This window comes from Zootoca vivipara, chromosome 11 (assembly GCF_963506605.1).
Source record: "Zootoca vivipara chromosome 11, rZooViv1.1, whole genome shotgun sequence".
NCBI classification, from domain to species: Eukaryota; Metazoa; Chordata; class Lepidosauria; order Squamata; family Lacertidae; genus Zootoca; species Zootoca vivipara.
This window is the reverse complement of record NC_083286.1, coordinates 39,781,467-39,801,418: the sequence shown is the minus strand read 5'-3', so window position 1 is coordinate 39,801,418 and position 19,952 is coordinate 39,781,467. Positions and strand designations below refer to the sequence as shown.

General features: G+C 41.2%; 2 protein-coding genes across 6 annotated transcripts in view; one reads left to right on the top strand and one right to left on the bottom strand.

Moving 5' to 3' along the window:
* The window catches only part of ERCC8 (ERCC excision repair 8, CSA ubiquitin ligase complex subunit), a 47,833-nt gene extending 30,390 nt beyond the window's left edge, over positions 1-17,443 (bottom strand). The window contains exons 1-7 of one of the 5 annotated variants that reach the window (XM_035100359.2): positions 17,294-17,443; positions 14,341-14,436; positions 10,947-11,048; positions 6,412-6,535; positions 4,973-5,054; positions 2,983-3,051; positions 959-1,025 (exon numbers count right to left, since the gene is read on the bottom strand). In XM_035100359.2, the coding sequence (XP_034956250.1) occupies positions 959-1,025; positions 2,983-3,051; positions 4,973-5,054; positions 6,412-6,535; positions 10,947-11,048; positions 14,341-14,436; positions 17,294-17,370 (617 nt within the window). In that variant the 5' untranslated portion in view covers positions 17,371-17,443. Of the gene's footprint in view, positions 1-958; positions 1,026-2,982; positions 3,052-4,972; positions 5,055-6,411; positions 7,517-10,946; positions 11,049-11,889; positions 12,174-14,340; positions 14,437-17,293 lie in introns of those variants that run through there. The other 4 variants (XM_035100363.2, XM_035100360.2, XM_035100361.2 and 1 more) reach the window with 4 other exon arrangements.
* Positions 17,444-17,550: 107 nt separating this feature from the next.
* Positions 17,551-19,952, top strand: part of NDUFAF2 (NADH:ubiquinone oxidoreductase complex assembly factor 2) — a 46,640-nt gene continuing 44,238 nt past the window's right edge. Inside the window, exon 1 of the mRNA XM_035100365.2 lies at positions 17,551-17,877. Within this exon, the coding sequence (XP_034956256.1) occupies positions 17,751-17,877 (127 nt within the window). The 5' untranslated portion in view covers positions 17,551-17,750. The remainder of the gene's footprint in view (positions 17,878-19,952) is intronic.

Sequence of the window (19,952 nt, the reverse complement as noted above, 5' to 3'; positions counted from 1 at the left end):
CCAAGGCTATTTAATAGCTATATGAAGCTGCTGACAATGGTCATTAGGAGTTCTGGGATAAGCTGATGATGTTCAGCTCTCTTTCTCCACAACATCTGAATCAGGAGAAACACCTGAATCCATGCACTGGTGTCTGGGCAGTGGTAAAATGGATGAGGTAAAAGCTGAGCTTGAATCCTGGCAAGATGGAGTCACTGTGGGTAAGTAGTTCCCATGTCTGAGAAATTGGTCAACTCTGGATGGGGTTGCACTCCCCGTAACAGAGCAGGTTTGCAGTCTAGGAATGCTTCTGCATCAGCTTTGTCACTGCAGGCCCACGTAGTCTCACTGGCTAGAAATACCTTTTACCAACTGCAACTGGTATCACACCTACAACTGCTCCTGGACCAGGAGAACTTGACCACAGAAGTCCATCTCCACTTTTTTCCAAAACAAAAAGAATTGGGGACATGTGGATAAATGAACCAGGAACAATATAATTTCTCAAACACATCACTGATACATTTTTGGTCATCTTACTCAATAATAATGGATATTCAGCATACAATTTTGAGTGCATTTCCCAGATTCTGTCCCAGATTCTTACTGAGACAGGTTAGAAGGAGGCTTTTACCCAGATACTGTTCCATATAGTATCATCTAATGGCTCACCCAGATCTTTTCCCCACCATGCTTTTAAGGTTGTGAGAGATGACAGCAATTGAGAGTTTAATGTTTTGTAGATTAGGGAAATGAGGCCTTTATCTCACACCTATACACACTCCATTCAAATAACACTTAGTTATGAATTTCAATGAAATACATACAAAACACTAGTTAAGGGGAACTCTCTATATTTCAAGTTAAGAGCAAGAGATGTCACTAGACTATGAAACAAATACAGAACTGTTTTTTTAAAAAAAAATGGGTTAATTTTCATTCTAATCATCACTACTTTGTTGTTGGTTCTTTCTTTTACCTTGCAGTTGCTAAAATATATTCATAACGCGGTGACCAAGATACTGCTAGAATTTCTTGTTTGTGACCTAAAAAACAAGAAGCCATAAGAATCATTAGTGGTATACATTAGTGGTATACTCATATACAAACAGCTATGGCACAATCCTTTGGGATTACCAAAGCATCTGACTGAACAGAACCTTATCTCTTCATAGGGATAAAGATAGGGATACAGGTGCAGCCTCCCATTCTCTGAATTGCCATGGTGTGCCATATGCACACCAGGGGGAGAAAACTAAATTAAGGCCCCTCCTGCCGTTTGGAAGGATAAATGCTTAGCCCTGTTTTGTTTTGTTTTGCTTTGGTTTGTTTGCTATGGTAAGAAACCAATTCTTCAATGTATAAATGAGTTATTTCAAAGTAAATAACTCTCTCTGAATTAATTCAGAGAAAGATTGATTGCAATCTACCAACTACTTGAATTGATTTAGTTCCTCTTTTTTTCCAGAGCATGTTATAGGATCGCTTTCTAAACAGAGACTTCAATTCAGTAATGGTCAACATCCTTCTTTCATTGTCCCCCCACTTGAGTGCACTGCTCTGAAAATTCAACAGCAAGTTATCTTTAAAAGAAGAGACATGCAGTCCCTCCAGTGATTATTTTGCTTATGAAACTATAAAACACAATCTATGGAATTCTAGCACAATCTTCATACAAGTAACTCTACAGCTTAGGCTAGTTTAGTACCTTAGACTATACAAATTAATTTTTCTACATCAATTGCCTCCTTCTGAGGAGAGACTCAACATTAAATATTATTTTGGTAAATCAGAGAGTTACACGATCCCAGGAGCATAGCAAGCTTGTTGGAAGACCCAGTGTGGACAGCAGACTAAGCAAAGTGGAACTCCCTGCAGCTTCTTTCATAAAAAATAAATTGGACACTAAATATTGCGGCAGAAAGAGGTGGTAATGAGATGGTAGAATCATGAGAGGGTAAAATATGCAGTACCACTATAGACTGTAAGATCTTTGAATACTCTCCTGTACTTTAAATAGAAAACAAGCACAACAGAGAACAGACTGTTATGCTAGCTTTGAACTAGAAGGGAAGGTTTTGTTCTGTTGTCACTTGGGGGGAGTATTCACACTAGTATTCCCTAATTGCTTCCTGAAGTAATACAGTTCATTGTTCCTCTTAGGAATTCTAATTCTGTTGCATGTGTAGGTTAGGCATGACACATACCAGTATATTCTTGCCAGCTACTATGTACTAGTCAGCTGTAGCCAGCAAAACCTCTTCTTCTTTTTTATATCAACTGTCATTCTGAGCAGCAGGAAATGGGAACTCCAGCACCATTAAAAGTACTAGTATATGGCATAAGGGGCAGGGAGGAAGAGCAGAGGGCAGGAAACTGAGAGGCTGCCCAGGGTACAGAAATGATTACTTATGGAACCTCCTACTACATCCTTTTTAAAGCTATCACCGAGGGCCTTCTGGCGGTTCCCTCGTTGCGAGAAGCCAAGTTGCAGGGAATTAGGCAGAGGGCCTTCTCGGTAGTGGCGCCCACCCTGTGGAACGCCCTCCCATCTGATGTCTACCAGACTTTTAGAAGACATCTGAAGGCAGCCCTGTTTAGGGAGGCTTTTAATGTGTAATAGATTACTGTATTTTATTTTTCTATTGGAAGCCGCACAGAGTGGCTGGGTATAAATAATAAATTATTATTATTATTATTATTATTATTATTATTATTATTATTATTATTATTATCCCAAACATTCATTTGGGAAAAATCTAAACTGAACAAAATTGCCCAGCATTTTCATAGTAACAAATCAATATTTCTACTTCTTCAGACCCACAGTGCTAGAACAATATGTGGAAGATATTGCTATTCTTGCTGTGTTGTTTCACAACTGGCACATAAAATGTCTGTCATATTACTTACAAATAATATATTGTTTAGAGCAGTTCTTTACGCTGTTTAGTTTACTCAAAGTATTATTGTCTAGAATTTATGTTTCAGACTAAGACATACCCTGCAGAATGTGAGAACATGATCCAGACTTCAAGTCACAAAGCTGTACCTTGGGGCTTTTGGTACCAACTGTAAGCAAAAAAAGACAAAATACATAAAGGAAAAGAGAAACACACTCTGCTGCTTAAAATTGCAGCTATAAAAAAGCACACAGAGAAAGTGCTAGTTGCATTGTGTTTTATATATCTTTGGGGGGCTTTGAATAAATGTATTACAAAAGTTACAAATTCCCCCAATATTTTTTTTCTAGTAACTGCATTCTGCATCTTCATTCAGCTTATTTACCATAACATTAAAATAAACAGAACAGGGTGAACAGATATTCTTTCATTCTTTATAAATTGACACAAAGGCATGTTTCATAAATGAAGCATTTGGAAGTACAAACAGAAGTCCACTGTGTGCAAATTACAAACTGGACACTGTTAAAAGTATTTATGGCTCTTAAGTCTAAATGCTAACTTGTACCACAGTAATTTGAGCCATCTCTTATCTTGAATATTGTCTCAGTATTCTAACAATGCAGAATCTGAAATACTGATCAATTAAGACAAGACCAATTAATGCATATTTAGAAGGTACACTGTATTTTTTTAAACAATGAATACAAATACATACATTTAATTAACAGCACAACTCTAGATAAAATATTCTGCCTTCCTTATTAAGGAAATTACTCTGTTTTGGTAAATGTGTTTGATTTATGAAGAGCCTTAAAAAAGATGCTGAAAGAGCTAGAGAATTGGCCAAGGAGTGAGCCCAGGAAGAACAAGCATGCTCTGTCCCCCCTCTCTGCCTTCACATCATTGGCTGCTTGACATCTGCCAATTCAAACATGATTCAGATTTTCATTTATAAAGTAATTCACAATATATAGGCATCATGGCAACAACAAAAATATTCTAACAATGCAATCCGTTTGCATGCTTACTCAGAAAAAGTATTGCTGCACCTTCTGAAACTTTTATCCTAGTATGTGTATTTTAGCCTTAAGGTAGGGGCTGCAGATTTCAATGGCTGCAAAATAGTAGGCAAATAAAAGATCGCAGCACAATGCCGTGCAAATTATGTGAGGAGTTTCAGGCTGGCAAGAGTTAAAAGCAGCCTGCGTCTGTGTGTTTTGCTGTGTCGCCTGACCACTGGGGGGGAATCATGTTACAGTTCCTACATACGGGAATGTTTCTTTGTACTGTACAGTACTCTGTGTGTAAATCAGTTTCGTTTTCCACCGGCAACATGGAAAGTTCGTCGCCGGGAGACAGTCGTTTTATTGCTATGTAAATAAAGATTTTAGACTAGAAGACGGACGCTATCTTTGTGATCTTTTGCGTGCTGTTTCTTGTTAGTTCACACACAGCTTCTTGACTGCGCAAGGAGAGAGACAGAAGAGGATTTATATTTTTGCCAAGGTCCGCAGCAACTGAGGGAAGCGGGCTGGACTGTTGTGATATTTGTTGGCAAAGCCTCTAATGAGCTAATTAACTACTCATTAGGGAGAAAACTTCACAAATTATTCAGAGGTAAAGCCTATAGCCTTTTAATCCACCCCGCCCAAAAGGGTAATTTTAAAAAGCAAGGCCAAAATGTTCTCACTAATCCAGGTTAATCCATACTGGGAAACACCAAAGTGATTTCTCACCTGCCTGGTATTTATTAGATAAGATTTAATGCATATTAGAGGATACTGTCACAATGTCTCTTTAACAATGTTTAGGTGATTTTTATTGTATTTTTTTTTACTTTGGTCACAAACTGCTTTGGGATATTTTTAGTAGCAAGAGATGTGCCAATTAAAAAAACCCCAACCCCAAAACCTCCACCCAACCCATCTTTCATATTCATCTAAACCTCTTTCCTAAAATCAACCGGAAGCACAAACATTTAGGGGGAAAATTCACCACCATCCCTTGGTAAGAAGAAACTGGAATTAACTGTAAGCCAAAAGCATTTGCTTCTAGGCTCACAGCTGACCTTTTATGTGAATACAAACCTGCGATTAAGCAATGCTTGGTAGCAACTGGAGACATATGATGACTGTACACTGTTCCCTCAAAATGAAACACATCTGCTGGCTGTCAATTGAAAGACAATATGTTTATTTAATTTGAATGTCCTGATCCAAATCATAACATAAAAATAAGATTTTAAAACCTTAGTCACAATTGGAATATATTGTGAAATATGGCATGAAAACCCAATCCTGCGAATGCCTTCAAATTGTACCCAGGCACACACTTACATTTGCAAGATGGGACCCTAACCAAAATTGATATTTCTGCCAAAATGATTAGTTTAAACCTGCTAACTAAGACAATGTAAAAAACAACAACATAGTAGCACGTGCTGGGGTATCAAGAAACAGCAGAGAAATTTTTCAGTGAGAGTGGCTTGTGCTTGCATTAATACATTCACCACCTGCCATGCATAAAGAGAACAGCAGTAAAACCAACAACAAAGAAAACTATCATTTGAATATTATCCAGGGCAGGTAAAGAGGAAACTGGGTTGAAAAGGTTTATAGGCACCTTTAAAGCTCTGTGGAAAGCCTACGCACAGCAGTTTGCAAGCATCAATAATCACCTTATCGTTGCGGCTTAAAACACCCTCTGCACAGTGCTATGTAAAAAATGTGTCACCTGATGCCATTGTGACATCGTGTAGTAACATATAGGTGGCTTGTACAACTGTAAACCAAATATAACTCAGTTTCACTGTGCAAATGTTATTAGCAGGGTGGCAGAAATGCAGACTAGGAAGAATACATCATGAAAATCACATGATGTGGAGCTGTTGGCCCAAATTGCAAAAATGTTTGATTATGCCATAGACTTCCTTTGTTTAAATTGTCCACGACTTTGTCTACTGTCTGCCTCTATTAGTGAGTCAACTGACTTACAGTGGTACCTCGGTTTACAAACAGTACCGTTTACGAACGCCTCTGTTTACGAACGCCGCGGACCCGGAAGTGTTTACATCCGGGTCCCGCGGTGTCGGATGCGCAGGCGCGATCTGCGCAGCTTGCGCATGCGCAGAAGTGCTCTATCGGTGCTTCGTGCACGCGCAGAAACGTGCCTTCAGGGAGTGAATGCCTCCGTTTACGAACGCCTCCGTGGAACGGATCGTGTTCGTAAACCGAGGTTCTACTGTACTTGCTCTAAAAGTGATCTTACCAGCTAGATTTGCATGCTTCCCCAAGTATGGGTCCCAACTTGCCAGGCACAGATCCTGGATCAATTCCTGGTACCGTAAGACTTGATCCTGCTGCAAATAATATTTAGGCAGCCTTGCAGAAGTTGAGTAAACACTTGTAATGACTGTTTTTATAATGTATTCTGGAATTTAAACTTCCCATGAAACAAAACACATTTTCGCTTTCAAAACACTAAATACTTCCCATGACTTAACCCAACAATTAAAGATATGACTTACTTGTAAGGTGTTTGTGTCCCATATTTTCAGGGTTTTATCAAATGAACTTGATGTAAACATGCCAGTATCATGAGGGTACCACTGAACTGTCTCTACACTGAATTTATGAACATTAGGATGACTTCTACAATGCAATAACAGAAGGACAAAGGTTACAACCGGCAGGTGTTTGCCCTATTTGCTTAAGCCTTTGTGGCAAAGCTCTGAAAGACGGGGGGCGGGGTGGGGGGAGTCTACGGTTTCTTCATTTAAAGTTTTCTTCTCTACATTTATGATTCAGCAACCCTCCTCTGAATGTTAGTTCAAATTATATTTGTACAAGCAAGGATGGAAGAAATTGAATTATAAATATGGAATATCATATCAAAGGAAACTGTGTGTGTAAAAAAAGGAAAAAGGGAGGGAAGCTCTATTTTGCAAAAGGTTTATGATGGAAACGTAGATCTGACTCTTCCCCATCCGTTATTATTTATGAAGTGAACTGAATAATGCTAAGAGGACTTGGAATTTAATTTAATTGGAAGTATAATTGCTCATATATCTTAGTTGGAAGGAAGGATGAAAGGAGTCTGTGAACTGCCAAGGTTCTTTACTGAGTCATTTGCAGTTCGACAGACCGCTCTTCTTCCAAGGCTGACAGGAAAAATGGAGACAACAGGTAATATTTACTGGGTCAGAGTGTTGGGAATTCAGTTGCACCTTAAGGTACAGACATGTAGCTGTTGTATGTCACATGTCTGTGCACTTCCGTTGTGTATAGCTTTTGCTTCTGCTTCTGTGCTGATCACGAAGGAGAGGAGACATGTTTTCTCTCTCCTGAGATATGCTTAATAAAGCCTTTAAATATGCCAACACATCTCTCTCTCTCTCTCTGTGGCCACTCAAGCTGTGTGGATTCTGCTGCAACAGCGTGCCTAGGCTTTTGAAGTCCAGGTCGTTATCTCAGGCTGCACCGGAGGGTGGAGACGCATGGCAGTTGGCCGGGAGGAGGCGCAGCCCTGGCGTCTCCCATGGTGTTTGCCAACACAGAGTAACTTTTACAGCTGTTGTTAAAGTTGCACAACAACGATGGAGAAATTTCCGGAACATCAATGAGATATCAGTTCTGCCCAAGGCATGATGGGTAACAGCAACAACCGGGGGAAAGAAAGACATAACATCTTACAAGGACAGGAAGAAACACCACGAACAGAATAATTGCCATACACAGGAAGATCAAGGATATAGTTTGAGTTCTTCACTTGTAGTTTTATAAATCATTTAACATGTTAACACAAACAGAAGTTATCAATATTGCAGTTGTTGTATGAGGGATTATTATTATGAAAAGAATGTAATTAAAATCAATAAGATTTTGAAATGCAGAAATAAAGGAAGCCATCAAATCTAGCGCGCCGGGGGGGACGGACGACACTTTATCTAAATTATATAATTCAGCATTTGAACAATTGGTATTAATAATTGTACAGTGGTACCTTGGTTTAAGTACACAATTGGTTCCAGAAGTCTGTACTTAACCTGAAGCATACTTAACCTGAAGCGAACTTTCCCATTGAAAGTAATGGAAAGTGGATTAATCTGTTCCAGACAGTCCACAGAGTACTTAAACTGAAGCGTACTTAACCTGAAGCGAACTTTCCCATTGAAAGTAATGGAAAGTGGATTAATCCGTTCCAGACGGGTCCACGGAGTGCTCAACCTGAAGCGTACTTAACCCGAAGTATGAGTGTAATTGGTTCTGGAAGTCCGTACTTAACCTGAAGCGTACTTTCCCATTGAAAGTAATGGAAAGTGGATTAATCCGTTCCAGACGGGTCAGCAGAGTACTCAACCTGAAGTGTACTTAACCCGAAGTATGAGTGTAATTGGTTCTGGAAGTCCGTACTTAACCTGAAGCGTACTTAACCTGAAGCGTACTTTCCCATTGAAAGTAATGGAAAGTGGATTAATCCGTTCCAGACGGGTCCACGGAGTACTTGAACTGAAAGTACTCAAACCAAGGCGTACTTAAACCGAGGTATGACTGTATTATAAATAAGGTGCTGTTATAATGAGACTAGAGGGACCCAGGTGGCGCTGTGGGTAAATCCACAGAGTCTAGGGCTTGCTGATCAGAAGGTCGGCGGTTCGAATCCCTGCAGCGGGGTGAGCTCCCGTTGCTCGGTCCCAGCTCCTGCCAACCTAGCAGTTCGAAAGCACGAAAGTGCAAGTAGATAAATAGGGACCGCTCCGGCGGGAAGGTAAACGGCGTTTCCGTGCGCTGCTCTGGTTTGCCAGAAGCAGCTTTGTCATGCTGGCCACATGACCCGGAAGCTGTCTGCGGACAAACGCCGGCTCCCTCGGCCTATAGAGCGAGATGAGCGCCGCAACCCCAGAGTCGGACACGACTGGACCTGATGGTCAGGGGCCCCTTTACCTTTATAATGAGACTATTATTGGACTGTAATTGAAAATTAATAAAAAATTATTATTAAAAAAAAAAGAAGCAGATCTCTGCAGGTAGTGGCTGGGGCACTAACAGCACTAAAATTCCTATAATGATTCAAATGGGAGAAGGTTCAGTGGAGATTAATCCCAGGTAAATGCGTACAGGGTTCCCGCTTAATTTATGGTAAATTGTTTTCCCAAAATTTTCAGGAATGGAAGAGGATCTTCTTGGAAGCAACAGCATAAAGGAAGTATATAAAGAGATACTAGTGTTATAATACAACCATTGAAAAACAATAAAATAGTGTAATATATACACAGAGACACAGCATACAAGACAGATAAAAACAGGAAATCAGTAATAATAGGCTCCAATAACAGAGTTCAAGAAAACCTTGGTGAAAATATTTGTGTTTATCAGATGTCTGAAGCAACTGATGGATCATGTTTCATGTATGGTACAGGGAATGGCATTTTACAGGGCAGGAACAATGGCAGTAAATGCCCATTTTGGGGCGACAGTCCTGTGATATTCTATATGTTAGAGTGCTGCAAGTAAAATTTCCCCAGATGATCTAAGTGATCTTGCAGGTCTATACAGGGACAGGTGTCTTTCAGATAACCTGGCTGTCTAGGACTTTATAAGTTGTTAACAAGACCTTGAACAAGGTCCCGGAGCTAATAAGCACCCAGTACAATTTCCTCAGCATAACTGCAGTATGTGCCAAGGTTCTCCACCCAACAACCTGGCCACAATAAAATCGATGTCTCAATATTTTTTTTACACCATCTAATGATACCCTGTTATTGGATTACCGGCATAGCAATGCAAATTTCACCTACTCCAGACTTTATTTCTTCTTTCGTTTCCCCTTATGGTAATAACAGCCATAAAGGTAGATCTCATCTTATGCAGGGGTTATGTTCCTGGCCATCAGGACATATATGCAAAATCACATGAAACCAGAACTACCCCTGGAATGATCCTGCATGACTATCTCTTCCTGTCCAAAGCTGGCACTTAGCGGGCTTGTTAAGCCCCCTGCCTTGCTTGCTATGCTCTGCGAAGGTAGCACAAAGTCTCCCATGAGATCTGTCCTTATATATTTATTGGCGATTTGCGTAAAGCTGTGATTGTGTAAGTAAAGAAAGTGTTGTGGGAAGGAGGAGTGGAAGGAGGAAGAACCTAAGTACAGGAAGACAGAATTCCACAGGAGGGCCCTGCGATGTATCAGGCTCCCAAGTACTGAGAAGGGATCACCAGACCTCCTCTGAAGCAAGACCAGCCATATATTCTGATGAACTTCAAGGGAGAGACCAGCCAACTGCGAAGCGCAACAACTAAGTACAAAATACTTTGCACTGAGAGGGTTGTTTTCTTAAATAATTCACTACAGCTTCTTCTCTTCATCTTTGGAAGCAAGAGTCCCAAGTATTGTACTGGGGGATGTCTCTGTATGGGCCTTTCAAGCTGGGTGCATGAATGAACTTCAAAAACTAGGCATATTGATTCATTTTTGGTGATATCGAAGGGGAACCCTCTCCTCACATTGCTGATTTGGGTTCCCAATTATGTTGGAAATGAATTGTGAGGTTCTATGTTCAATTTCCAGTATAATAATAGAAACATAGAATCGCAGAGCTGGAAGGGACCCTGAGGGTCATAACAACAACACAAGAGCCTGCTGGTTCAGGCTAGTGACCCAATTTAACCCAGCATCCTGCTTTTACTGTGGCCAGCCAGATGCCTTTAAGAAACCTGTAGGCAGAACCTGAGCGTTTCTTGGTAGGGCTGGGGAAAACCTTTGCTGGAAACTTTGGATAACTTCTACCAGTCAGTATAGGCAATAGACCAATGGTCTGACTCAGATAACACATCTTATATTGCTAACCTTTTCATGTTTCACAAACCTTGCTGAAGTGTAAGTTTTGTTGGTCAATGACTTTTGCAAGTCCAGTCAACGTAATAAAACTTCTCTGTTATTTATAGTATCACTTTCACTCACTATGCAGACAACACTAGCTAGCAGTACATTGTAAACATACAGTACTGTATAATGCAAATAAAAGGAATATTTAGAAGGATTCCATTTGTAGAGAGTACATACCTTCCCACAGAACAAACAGCTTTGCAGGTATAGCATGGTTTTCGGCTAAGGTTTTCAAGATCATACAATACAATAACGCCATCAGTGCCGCCTGAAAGCATGCTATAAGAAAACAAATTACAACCAATTTAGACACATTATACTCTTGAGGGGGGGGTTAAATTCCCAAAAGGTAAGTCCAAAATTAAGGATGTATTGTAAATCTGAACATTTTTTCTGGAAATTTCTCAGATGTAGTAAATCAAGTGGAATCCAATTTGATGTGTATGACTCAAAACTTTTTAAACAGCCATATGTCATCTATGTGACCCATAAAATTATCAATAGTAAAACGTATTTACCGTAGTTAAGAATTCAAGCAGGAACAAACCACAGCAACCTCCAGGCTTATGTGCTTCTTTTCCTGTGCATCCAGGAAGAGTTCAGAAGCTATTGCTTACACACTTTTTGAAACTCAGTTTTGTCATGTTGAGTGGACCAAACAACAGTTATTAACATTGCGGGTAGCACTGTGGTCTAAACCACTGAGCCTCTTGGGCTTGCCAATCAGAAGGTCAGCAGTTCGAATCCCCACGACGGGGTGAGCTCCCGTTGCTTGGTCCCTGCTCCTGCCAACCTAGCAGTTTGAAAGCACGTCAAAGTGCAAGTAGATAAATAGGTACCGCTCTAGCAGGAAGGTAAACAGCATTTCCGTGCGCTGCTCTGGTTTGCCAGAAGTGGCTTAGTCATGCTGGCCACATGACCCAGAAGCTGTACACCGGCTCCCTCAGCCAGTAAAGCGAGACGAGCGCCGCAACCCCAGAGTTGTTCGTTACTGGACCTAACGGTCAGGGGTCCCTTTACCTTTACAGTTTGTTTCAAACAAGCCAACTTCAAATGATAGTTATTAAAGTTACTAAAGCTGGCTTAAACCAAACCATAGTTTGAAGTCTGGATTACATACCATGCTGTGATTAATCAGAAGCAAAAGCTTCCAAATGCCTTCTTCCAGTCATGCAGGAGAGGAAAGATGTTAGCACATTAGTCTTGAGGGTTGCACAGAACTATTTTGTCAAAAAAAATAGTAATTAGCCATTGTAGTTCAAAAGCTTTCCTTTGAAAGTAATTTTATTGGGCTACTAATAGTGGTACCTCGGGTTGCGTACTCAATCCGTTTCGGGGTGCCGTTCACACCCCAAAAAGTACGCAGCCCGAGTGGGGCTTCTGCGCATGCACGAAGCGCCGATAGAGCACTTCTGCGCACGTGCGAAGCACACAGAATGCTTCTGCACATGCGCAAAGCGCGCAGAATGCTTCTGCGCATGTGGCAGAACCCCTTCTGGGTCAGCGCGGTTCTTAACCGGAAAATATGCAACCCGCAGCGTACTCAACCCAAGGTATGACATATGTTTTAAAACAGGAGTGGCCACTTTTGTCCTCCTGAGGTCTCCATTACTTCAGGAGTCATTTGTCAGGGATCACATGCCCGTTGTGAGTGGGGCCCATGTTACATCGAGTGGTAGACTGAGAAAGGTGGTGGTTTTCAATAGGCACCAAAAAGATGACAGAGATGGTGCCTGTCTAACATTCAAGGGAGGGAATTCCAAAGAGTAGGTGCCACCACACTAAAGGCCCACTTCCGACATTGCAAGGGACAGACCTCCTGATAAGATGGCATCTACAGGAGTGATGCAGTGATCGACTGAGTACGTAAGGAGTGAGATGTTTTATGTGTCCTGGTCCAAATATGTATAGGGCTTTATACACAACTATCACCCTGAACTTAGCCTGGTATTTGACAGCTGACTAAGGATGCGGGGTGGGGTGGGGTGGGGAATCATCATCATCATCATCATCATTTGTACCCTGCCTATCTGACTGGGTTGCTCCATAGAATTGTACACTTAGAAGGGAGCACAAGGGTCAACTAGTCCAACCCCCTGCATTGCAGGAATCTTTTGCTCAACCTGGGACTTGAATCCCTGACCTGGAGATTAAGAGTCTCATTACCAACTGAGCTATCCCTGGGGGTGCAAAGCAGCATGAGGCTCTGGGATCTCCTGGATGGAAATAATGAGCTGTTCCCTTAACAACTAGGGGTTCTCCTCCTTAGCTTTGGTCTTGCGGAAGACAAACATTCCATGGTGTTTGATTCCTGATGGCTGTGGTTGTGTGGGTAGGGATCTACCCATGGTGTTTGCAGCATGGGTTCAAGTCCTGGGAGCTCTCTCTCTTTTGCAGCTTGAATTCCTGCTGCCTGTTTTCCAATCTCCTACCATATTGTGCAATAAGCCACTGGGAAGTGCTGTTGCTGGCATGTACATGTGGCTCCTTTGGTTGGATGTCCTGGATTCTTCTTAGCTGCTTGGCAGAACAGTCTTTCTGAACCACCACCACCACCCCCGGGTGGTTGTGAAATCTTGGGTCTCAAGAGGGTCTCTTGTAGTGTTATGGTATCTTACCTAAGGAACTATGAGGCTTCTGTTGAACGGGTAATCAACCTTTCAATGTTGAGTCTGTAAAGATGTGTGGGGACTGGCAGTAGTAAGGCTGTTGCTGCACATGCCATTGGGACATGTGGAGTAGGCATGCCATGATGTGCACAGGGTATCAAAGAAAACGTGACCCCAAACCAGAACTATATTAATTTTTGATGAACCAGAACATAATTTTGTTGCCTGAAAGAATCTGTTGAACCTGAACTCAACAGAAAGGTAGGTATGTGTGTCAGGTTACTAGTTCACAATCATACTCCAGCCAAACAACGAAACACCTGATGTGATTCTTTAGTAGCACCAGAACTAGAATTAGCACATACAATGAAACCAATAGCTGGAAGGATTTGTATATTTTAGATCTGTACAGACTTCTATAGGTCTTCAGGGCCCGTGGAGGAGCACAGTGCAGCAGCCTACTAGCCTAGTAAAGTCACTAGGAATTGGGGAGATGAGTGAGCAGGCCTTCCTAGGCCCAGGATACCTGAAGGAATCCTCAGCCCAGACACTGGGGACTATGGTGTTTGTGTGGGAAGGATCATTGGAGATGCTATTCCATTTCTGGACTGGTTCTGAGGTTTTCTGCTTCCCGGGGGCTTAAAAGTATGTTGAACACTTTTTATGTTAATGCTCAGTGGTCATGTAGCTCTTATGGTGTGAATTGGGCTAGGACAGTACTGGTACTTAGTGGGAAGGGAATGTTACTTTTAAGTTTGAATCTGTCTGTTTTGACTAGTATTGTATCCATTCATTATGTTACCAATTTTATTAAACAAAACATTTTCAGAAATTGATTTTTTTTCTCTGGAAAAAATTATCAATGGGAAATTTTCAATTATTTTATTGAATATATTTTAAAATACTGTATGTTGTATACAATACATTCCACAATAAAACATATAGTAATATCATGTACATACTATCGACTTTCCACAGGTTCAATATCCAAGGTGTTAATACCACTTCCATGGATTCTTTCTATATCTTTATCCTTGTTTAATTCCAGGCTCAGCACCCTTAACAAGAGCAACAACAAAGTCATTAAGAAAAGCAAGCCATATTAACTATGGGACACACTTCTGAATGAACAATTATAGGATTAGACAGCAGAATACTTCACTAATTTGACAACATACTGGTTACTAGAATGGCATGCAGTACTTGTTCTTATAGTTTAAAGGATGCCTTGTATTATGGACCCGGAAATGAATGGAGTTCAGATGCTTTAAGACAGGTATGGCAAACCTTTGGCCCTCCAAATGTTGCTTAACTACAACTCCCATCATCCCTGGCTGTTGGCCCTGCTTCTGATAGGCCAAAGTTTCCCTATACCTCCCTGACTACTGATAACAGTTTAAAAAGTAAGAAAACCTACTTGTTAGAATATTCTAGAAAGAACTTGAGAATTGGTCTTGAACAGGTTGTTAGGTAGGGTGGAAAAAAATTAATGATAAAAAAACCCCAAAAACTGGATTTTTAAATTTTAATTCGGATTTTTTAACATTTAAATTGGATTTTTAAAATAAAATGCTTTTGGAGGAAAAATCTTTCTAAAGATAGTTTTCTATTTAAGTTACATTATAGTCCAAAGGCTATTCATCAGGAAATAATGATTTGTTTTAAGTTTTTCATGTGTGCTAAAACTCAGTCTGGTTTTTTTAAAAAATTGTTTAACCACATCAGTTAACAAACATGGATATCTGTGCTATAATGTTATTGTTTTTGTTAAATAAATTGTTTAAATTGTTATTAAGAAAATGATTATTTTTCTCCTTCCAATAAAGTAGAGCAGAAAAGTTGTCCAAATATAAACAATAATTTCATAATTATCTGTCTATGTATTTGTAATAGTATAACCAAATAAGTAAATTTTGATATAACGGTAAAAACTACTCTGAAAATTTCTTATTCCAAAAATGAAACCTTCATCTGGTTGTAAATATTAAGATTATACCAGCAAGAATGAGTCTTTCTTTTAAAAATGGTTTAAATCAAGTCTTACTGACTAGTGATTTAAATCAAGTCCTATGGTGATTTAAATAAAATCCACCCTGTTGCTAGGCAACAGAAAAATCTCCCCAGCAAAAGGTGCCTTTTTTAAGGTCATGCGGTCAATAAAGCTCAGTGTGTAAATGCACAGAAATGTAAATGAGTTAGCAATTGAGTCTCAGAGCTGGATGGCTAGAGGATAATGAATTATGTTGTTTTATTAGTTTTATTTGAACCAGTGTAATTTTTTTGTAAATAATAAAGATTTTCTGTAAAAAAAACTGCTGCAAGCCTGAATAAAAATGCAACCCAAGAGTAGTTCCATTCACACGCCAACAAGGTTATGGGCCTAGATCCGAATGTTCCGGAACTGACAGTTCCAGAACCAGATGTTCCAGAACCAGATGTCTCAATACTGGATGTTCCAGGACTGCATATTCCAGAGAACCCAGTGAGCACAGAACATAATGTTTCTGAACGCTCTAAGATAGGAGTATTGTGTTTCAGGTTCAACCTTAACATCAGTTTCTCTATCCTGAACAGTTTCTTCACTCATTGCTCTTTGTCTCTTAACCTGTTTTGAATATTTAGTTTGTCTCTGTGTCTCACTTTGAGATAATCTCTGACTTGAAGGAAGACGCACTTCGGAAGCATTTTGTCTACCTTGTGCTTGCTCATGAAAAATGACATCTCTACTATTACACTTTTGCTTTTAAGAGACCAGTCTATACCCTATTGTTTAAGAATAATAGCCAAGAAATTAACACTCTAACCCCCTTGAAGAGTTTCCTGCACGTTTCAGCTTGAACTTGCTCAAAACATGTACATCCAAACACACACAAATGCCATAACTTGGGTTAGTTACAGGAGTAGTGTTAGTTACAGAGGTATACAATCTAAGCATTTCTTGGTGGAAGTTCAAAGTCTCTGTGCCCCTGTGAACCCTTTCCAGCTCAGAGCCAGGTGTACATAAGCTACATTGCAACTCGCCCCCCTCCATCTACAGTTAAACAATTTACAATCAGGGCGAGTCCTAAAAATATGTATCTCAGGTGTCAAAGACCAGTATGAAGTGGTGAATCTTCAGCATATGACAGAAGATATACAGTACACTGAATGTGCCACATGCACCTCTTTGGGGAGGGAATTCCACATTTGAGGGCTGTCACAGAAAGACAGTCAGTGTAATGCAGTGGTGCAAGGATAGGTAGGACTCAGGGCCTGGGTCCCACTTCACAAAAGCAGGTGGTTCCTCAAATACAGAAGAGCTGGTTTAGAGCACTTTGAAATAAGTGAAGCAATATACATTGCCATCTAAAGAGAGGGCTCACCTTTAGTCCAGATAAAAAAAATTCCTTCCAGTAGCACCTTAGAGACCAACTAAGTTTATCATTGGTATGAGCTTTCGTGTTCATGCACACTTCTTCAGATGCAGAAGTGTGCATGCACATGAAAGCTCATACCAATGACAAACTTAGTTGGTCTCTAAGGTGCTACTGGAAGGAATTTTTTTAGTTTGTTTCGACTACGTCAGACCAACATGGCTATCTACCTTTAGTCCAGAGTTCACCTAACTGCACCACTGCTCCCTTTTCTACATATGCACATACTCTGGACATCTGCGAAAGGACTTGTCCAACGAGAGTCTTGCTCTGCTGGGATGCAAACTCAGGCACAAATTGCAATACCACACAGCTCCTGAATGAGATCTGGCAAGCTAAGTGACACATTACTATTATTTCCCAGATGTTTGTGACATCAGGAATTGCTTTGTGAAATACTAGGGTTCAAAGATTGTAATTAGCCAAAAGAACCCAGACAGGCAGAAAGCACTGCCAGGCGAGGCCAGAGGACAGCTCCGGCCTGCCCTGAGACTTGCTTTACCTCCTGGTAGACTCAGCCCGGCGAAGCCTCAGCGGGTCTTCCAAGCCTGCTTGGCGGGCAGAAATAAAGCCCAACATGACGAAATGTGATAAGCCGCAGCCAGGGCACCGCCATGTTGGGGGAGCGATCTAGCGCTCATTGGCTCCGAGTAAGAGCCCTTCAGCCAATGCGGAGGCTTGTTATTTAAGACGTCGTCTCCCGTCGCCAGGCTGAACGGGAACAACACAGCGCCCATGCGCAGATTTTTGGAGGCGGGGCGCCGGCGGGTCGGCGCGCGCACCCACACTCCTAGTCAGCGTCGGGCTTAGCTTGAGCTGCGTCGACGGCGGGAAGCGGACGTGACATTCAAACGGTTTCTCGACGGTTCGAGGCTCGCGACCGTCACGTGTTTGAATCCTGTCAGTGTGGGGGGACAGAAATCGAGAGAACCGCGCATGCGCCTTATTCTTCCACAGGCATGAGCGGCGTCTGGCGGCTCTTGCGTTCGCTGAAGCTCCGGGTTTTCGGGCCAGCGAAAGAGTATGTCGGCGCAGATCCCCAGGGCAACAAGTACTACCGTGTCCCGAAGCACGAAACCTGGGCAGGTGAGGGGAGGGAAGGAGGCGGGGCGAGTCGGTCGGAAGGTCAAACCCGCGCGCTCTCCTCAGAAACGAGCCCGAAGGTTTTTGCGTATCCAAAGTTCCCTCTGGCCGAGCTGGAATAATGACCGCCTTCTAGGTCACTCAAACGCTACCTGGAGCCTGGCAGGGGTTGGGAGCCCGGCGTCGTCTGAAGGGTCACAGGTTCCCTACTCCTGCCTTTTGCTTCCATTTAGTGGGCGTGATCGTGGGCAGAATCCTGTCCTCAAAAGCCAGCTCACTTGAGCTTTCTCCCCAGGAACGGTGTGTAGAATTATTAATCTGTATATGCTTGAAGCTGCCCAGAGTGGGTGGGGCGACGCAGATGGGTGGGGCACAAAGAATAAATTTATTATTGTTGTTGCTATTAAGGTTCTGAAGACCATTGAGAGCTAACTTATTACATCAGGATCCTCTGCAAATTTTTAGGGATCTCTGGGCTTGCTGGCAGTAATGCAGCAGGCAGCTGGATTGAACTGTTGTTTTATAAATTAATATTTAATATTTTGTTTGGAGCCGCCCAGAGTGGCTGGGGAAACCCAGACAGATGGGCGGAGTATAAATAAATAATTATTATTAATTATTATTACTTCCCACAGTGCCCCAGAGCGATACTTAGTTGGGGGAATTGTGGGGAATTAAAAATGTAGTTTTACATTCAGCTGTCTGATGCTGTACCAAAGCTCCAAGGCAGGCATCGCCAGTGAGCCTTTGGGACATTGACAGCTGTTCAAGGATGCCAACTGCTGACACAAACACTGTGAATAACCAAAGCCCCGGCCATGTCCACTCAACACTTAAATAGTATTGTATTAAATGGAACTTAGTTAAGTGAGGCTAGGGTTGCAGCCTAAGGATTGCAGCTTACCTGGAAGAAAGTCTAACCAAACCCTGCAAATTTTATTCTGATTAAAAATGCCCAAGGATCGGGCTGTATGTCCGATAGATCTCAGTGGAACTTACTTTTGAGTAAACATGCATTATATTGCACAGGGCTTTATTTTGACCAAAGCACATGCACATTTTATCTCCTTCACTGTTTAGGCATGGTTCAAAGTCACTTTGGGGCCCATATATATCATTTCTGCCTTAGTACAGTGTTCCCAAGTTTTTGATACTTTCTTGGCTTACTCTGTGTTTGTGTTAGATTTCAAATAAGATGTATGCTGCAGTCTTGCCCTACTAAAGGAACATTCCAATGGTTTTAAAACAGCACAAATTATACCAGCTTTTCCTCAAGATGGTGTAAAGTTACACCAGAGCCAAACCCATTCTAGAACAAGCCTACTACAGTACTGACGGAGCTGGCCCAAGCCCATCAGAGGGAAAACAAGCTTTTAAATAGACTTACACCACCCTTTATGTTGAGATAAGTTCCACTGGATTGCTAGGTTACATGACTGAGCAGGACAAAGATAAAATCCAGCTCTGTAACTGGTTTAGTTTTTTTTTAAAGGAAGATTTTGGAAGTTCCACATAGAGCATATTGAAGTATTCCATTCTTGAAGTAACCAATGCATGATTTACTGTGGCCAAACTCTCTCAGTCCTGGAACAGTTGTACTTATTGTACTAGTCACAGCTGATACAAGGTATTTCTAGCCACAGAAGCTAGCTGGGCCTCCAGTGAAAACACTGGATCTAGAAACACCCACAGACCACTCACTTTCCTCTTTAGGGGAGGAGCACAACCCAATCAAGAAATTGAACATCTTCTTAGGCACTGGAACCACTCAACCACAGTCTTGCCAGTTATTTTTCCTCATCCATTTTACCATGTATCTGGTAGACTGCACTAATTTCATTAAGATATTAAATTTAGGGCTAGTAGCATATTTAATATTAACCAAGTTATTCTGTAAGTGAATCTTAGGTTTGTATTCAACATTAGTTCTACTCAGTTCTACTTAGTTGAATACAACCCTTAGTATTTACATTTTAAAAATTATTTTTATCTACCCTAGTATAGTTAAAATAAAATTCTTTATGCTGTTATTTTTTTCTAGTTGCCAAGAGAGCTATGCTCTCTGATCAGAAAGTAGC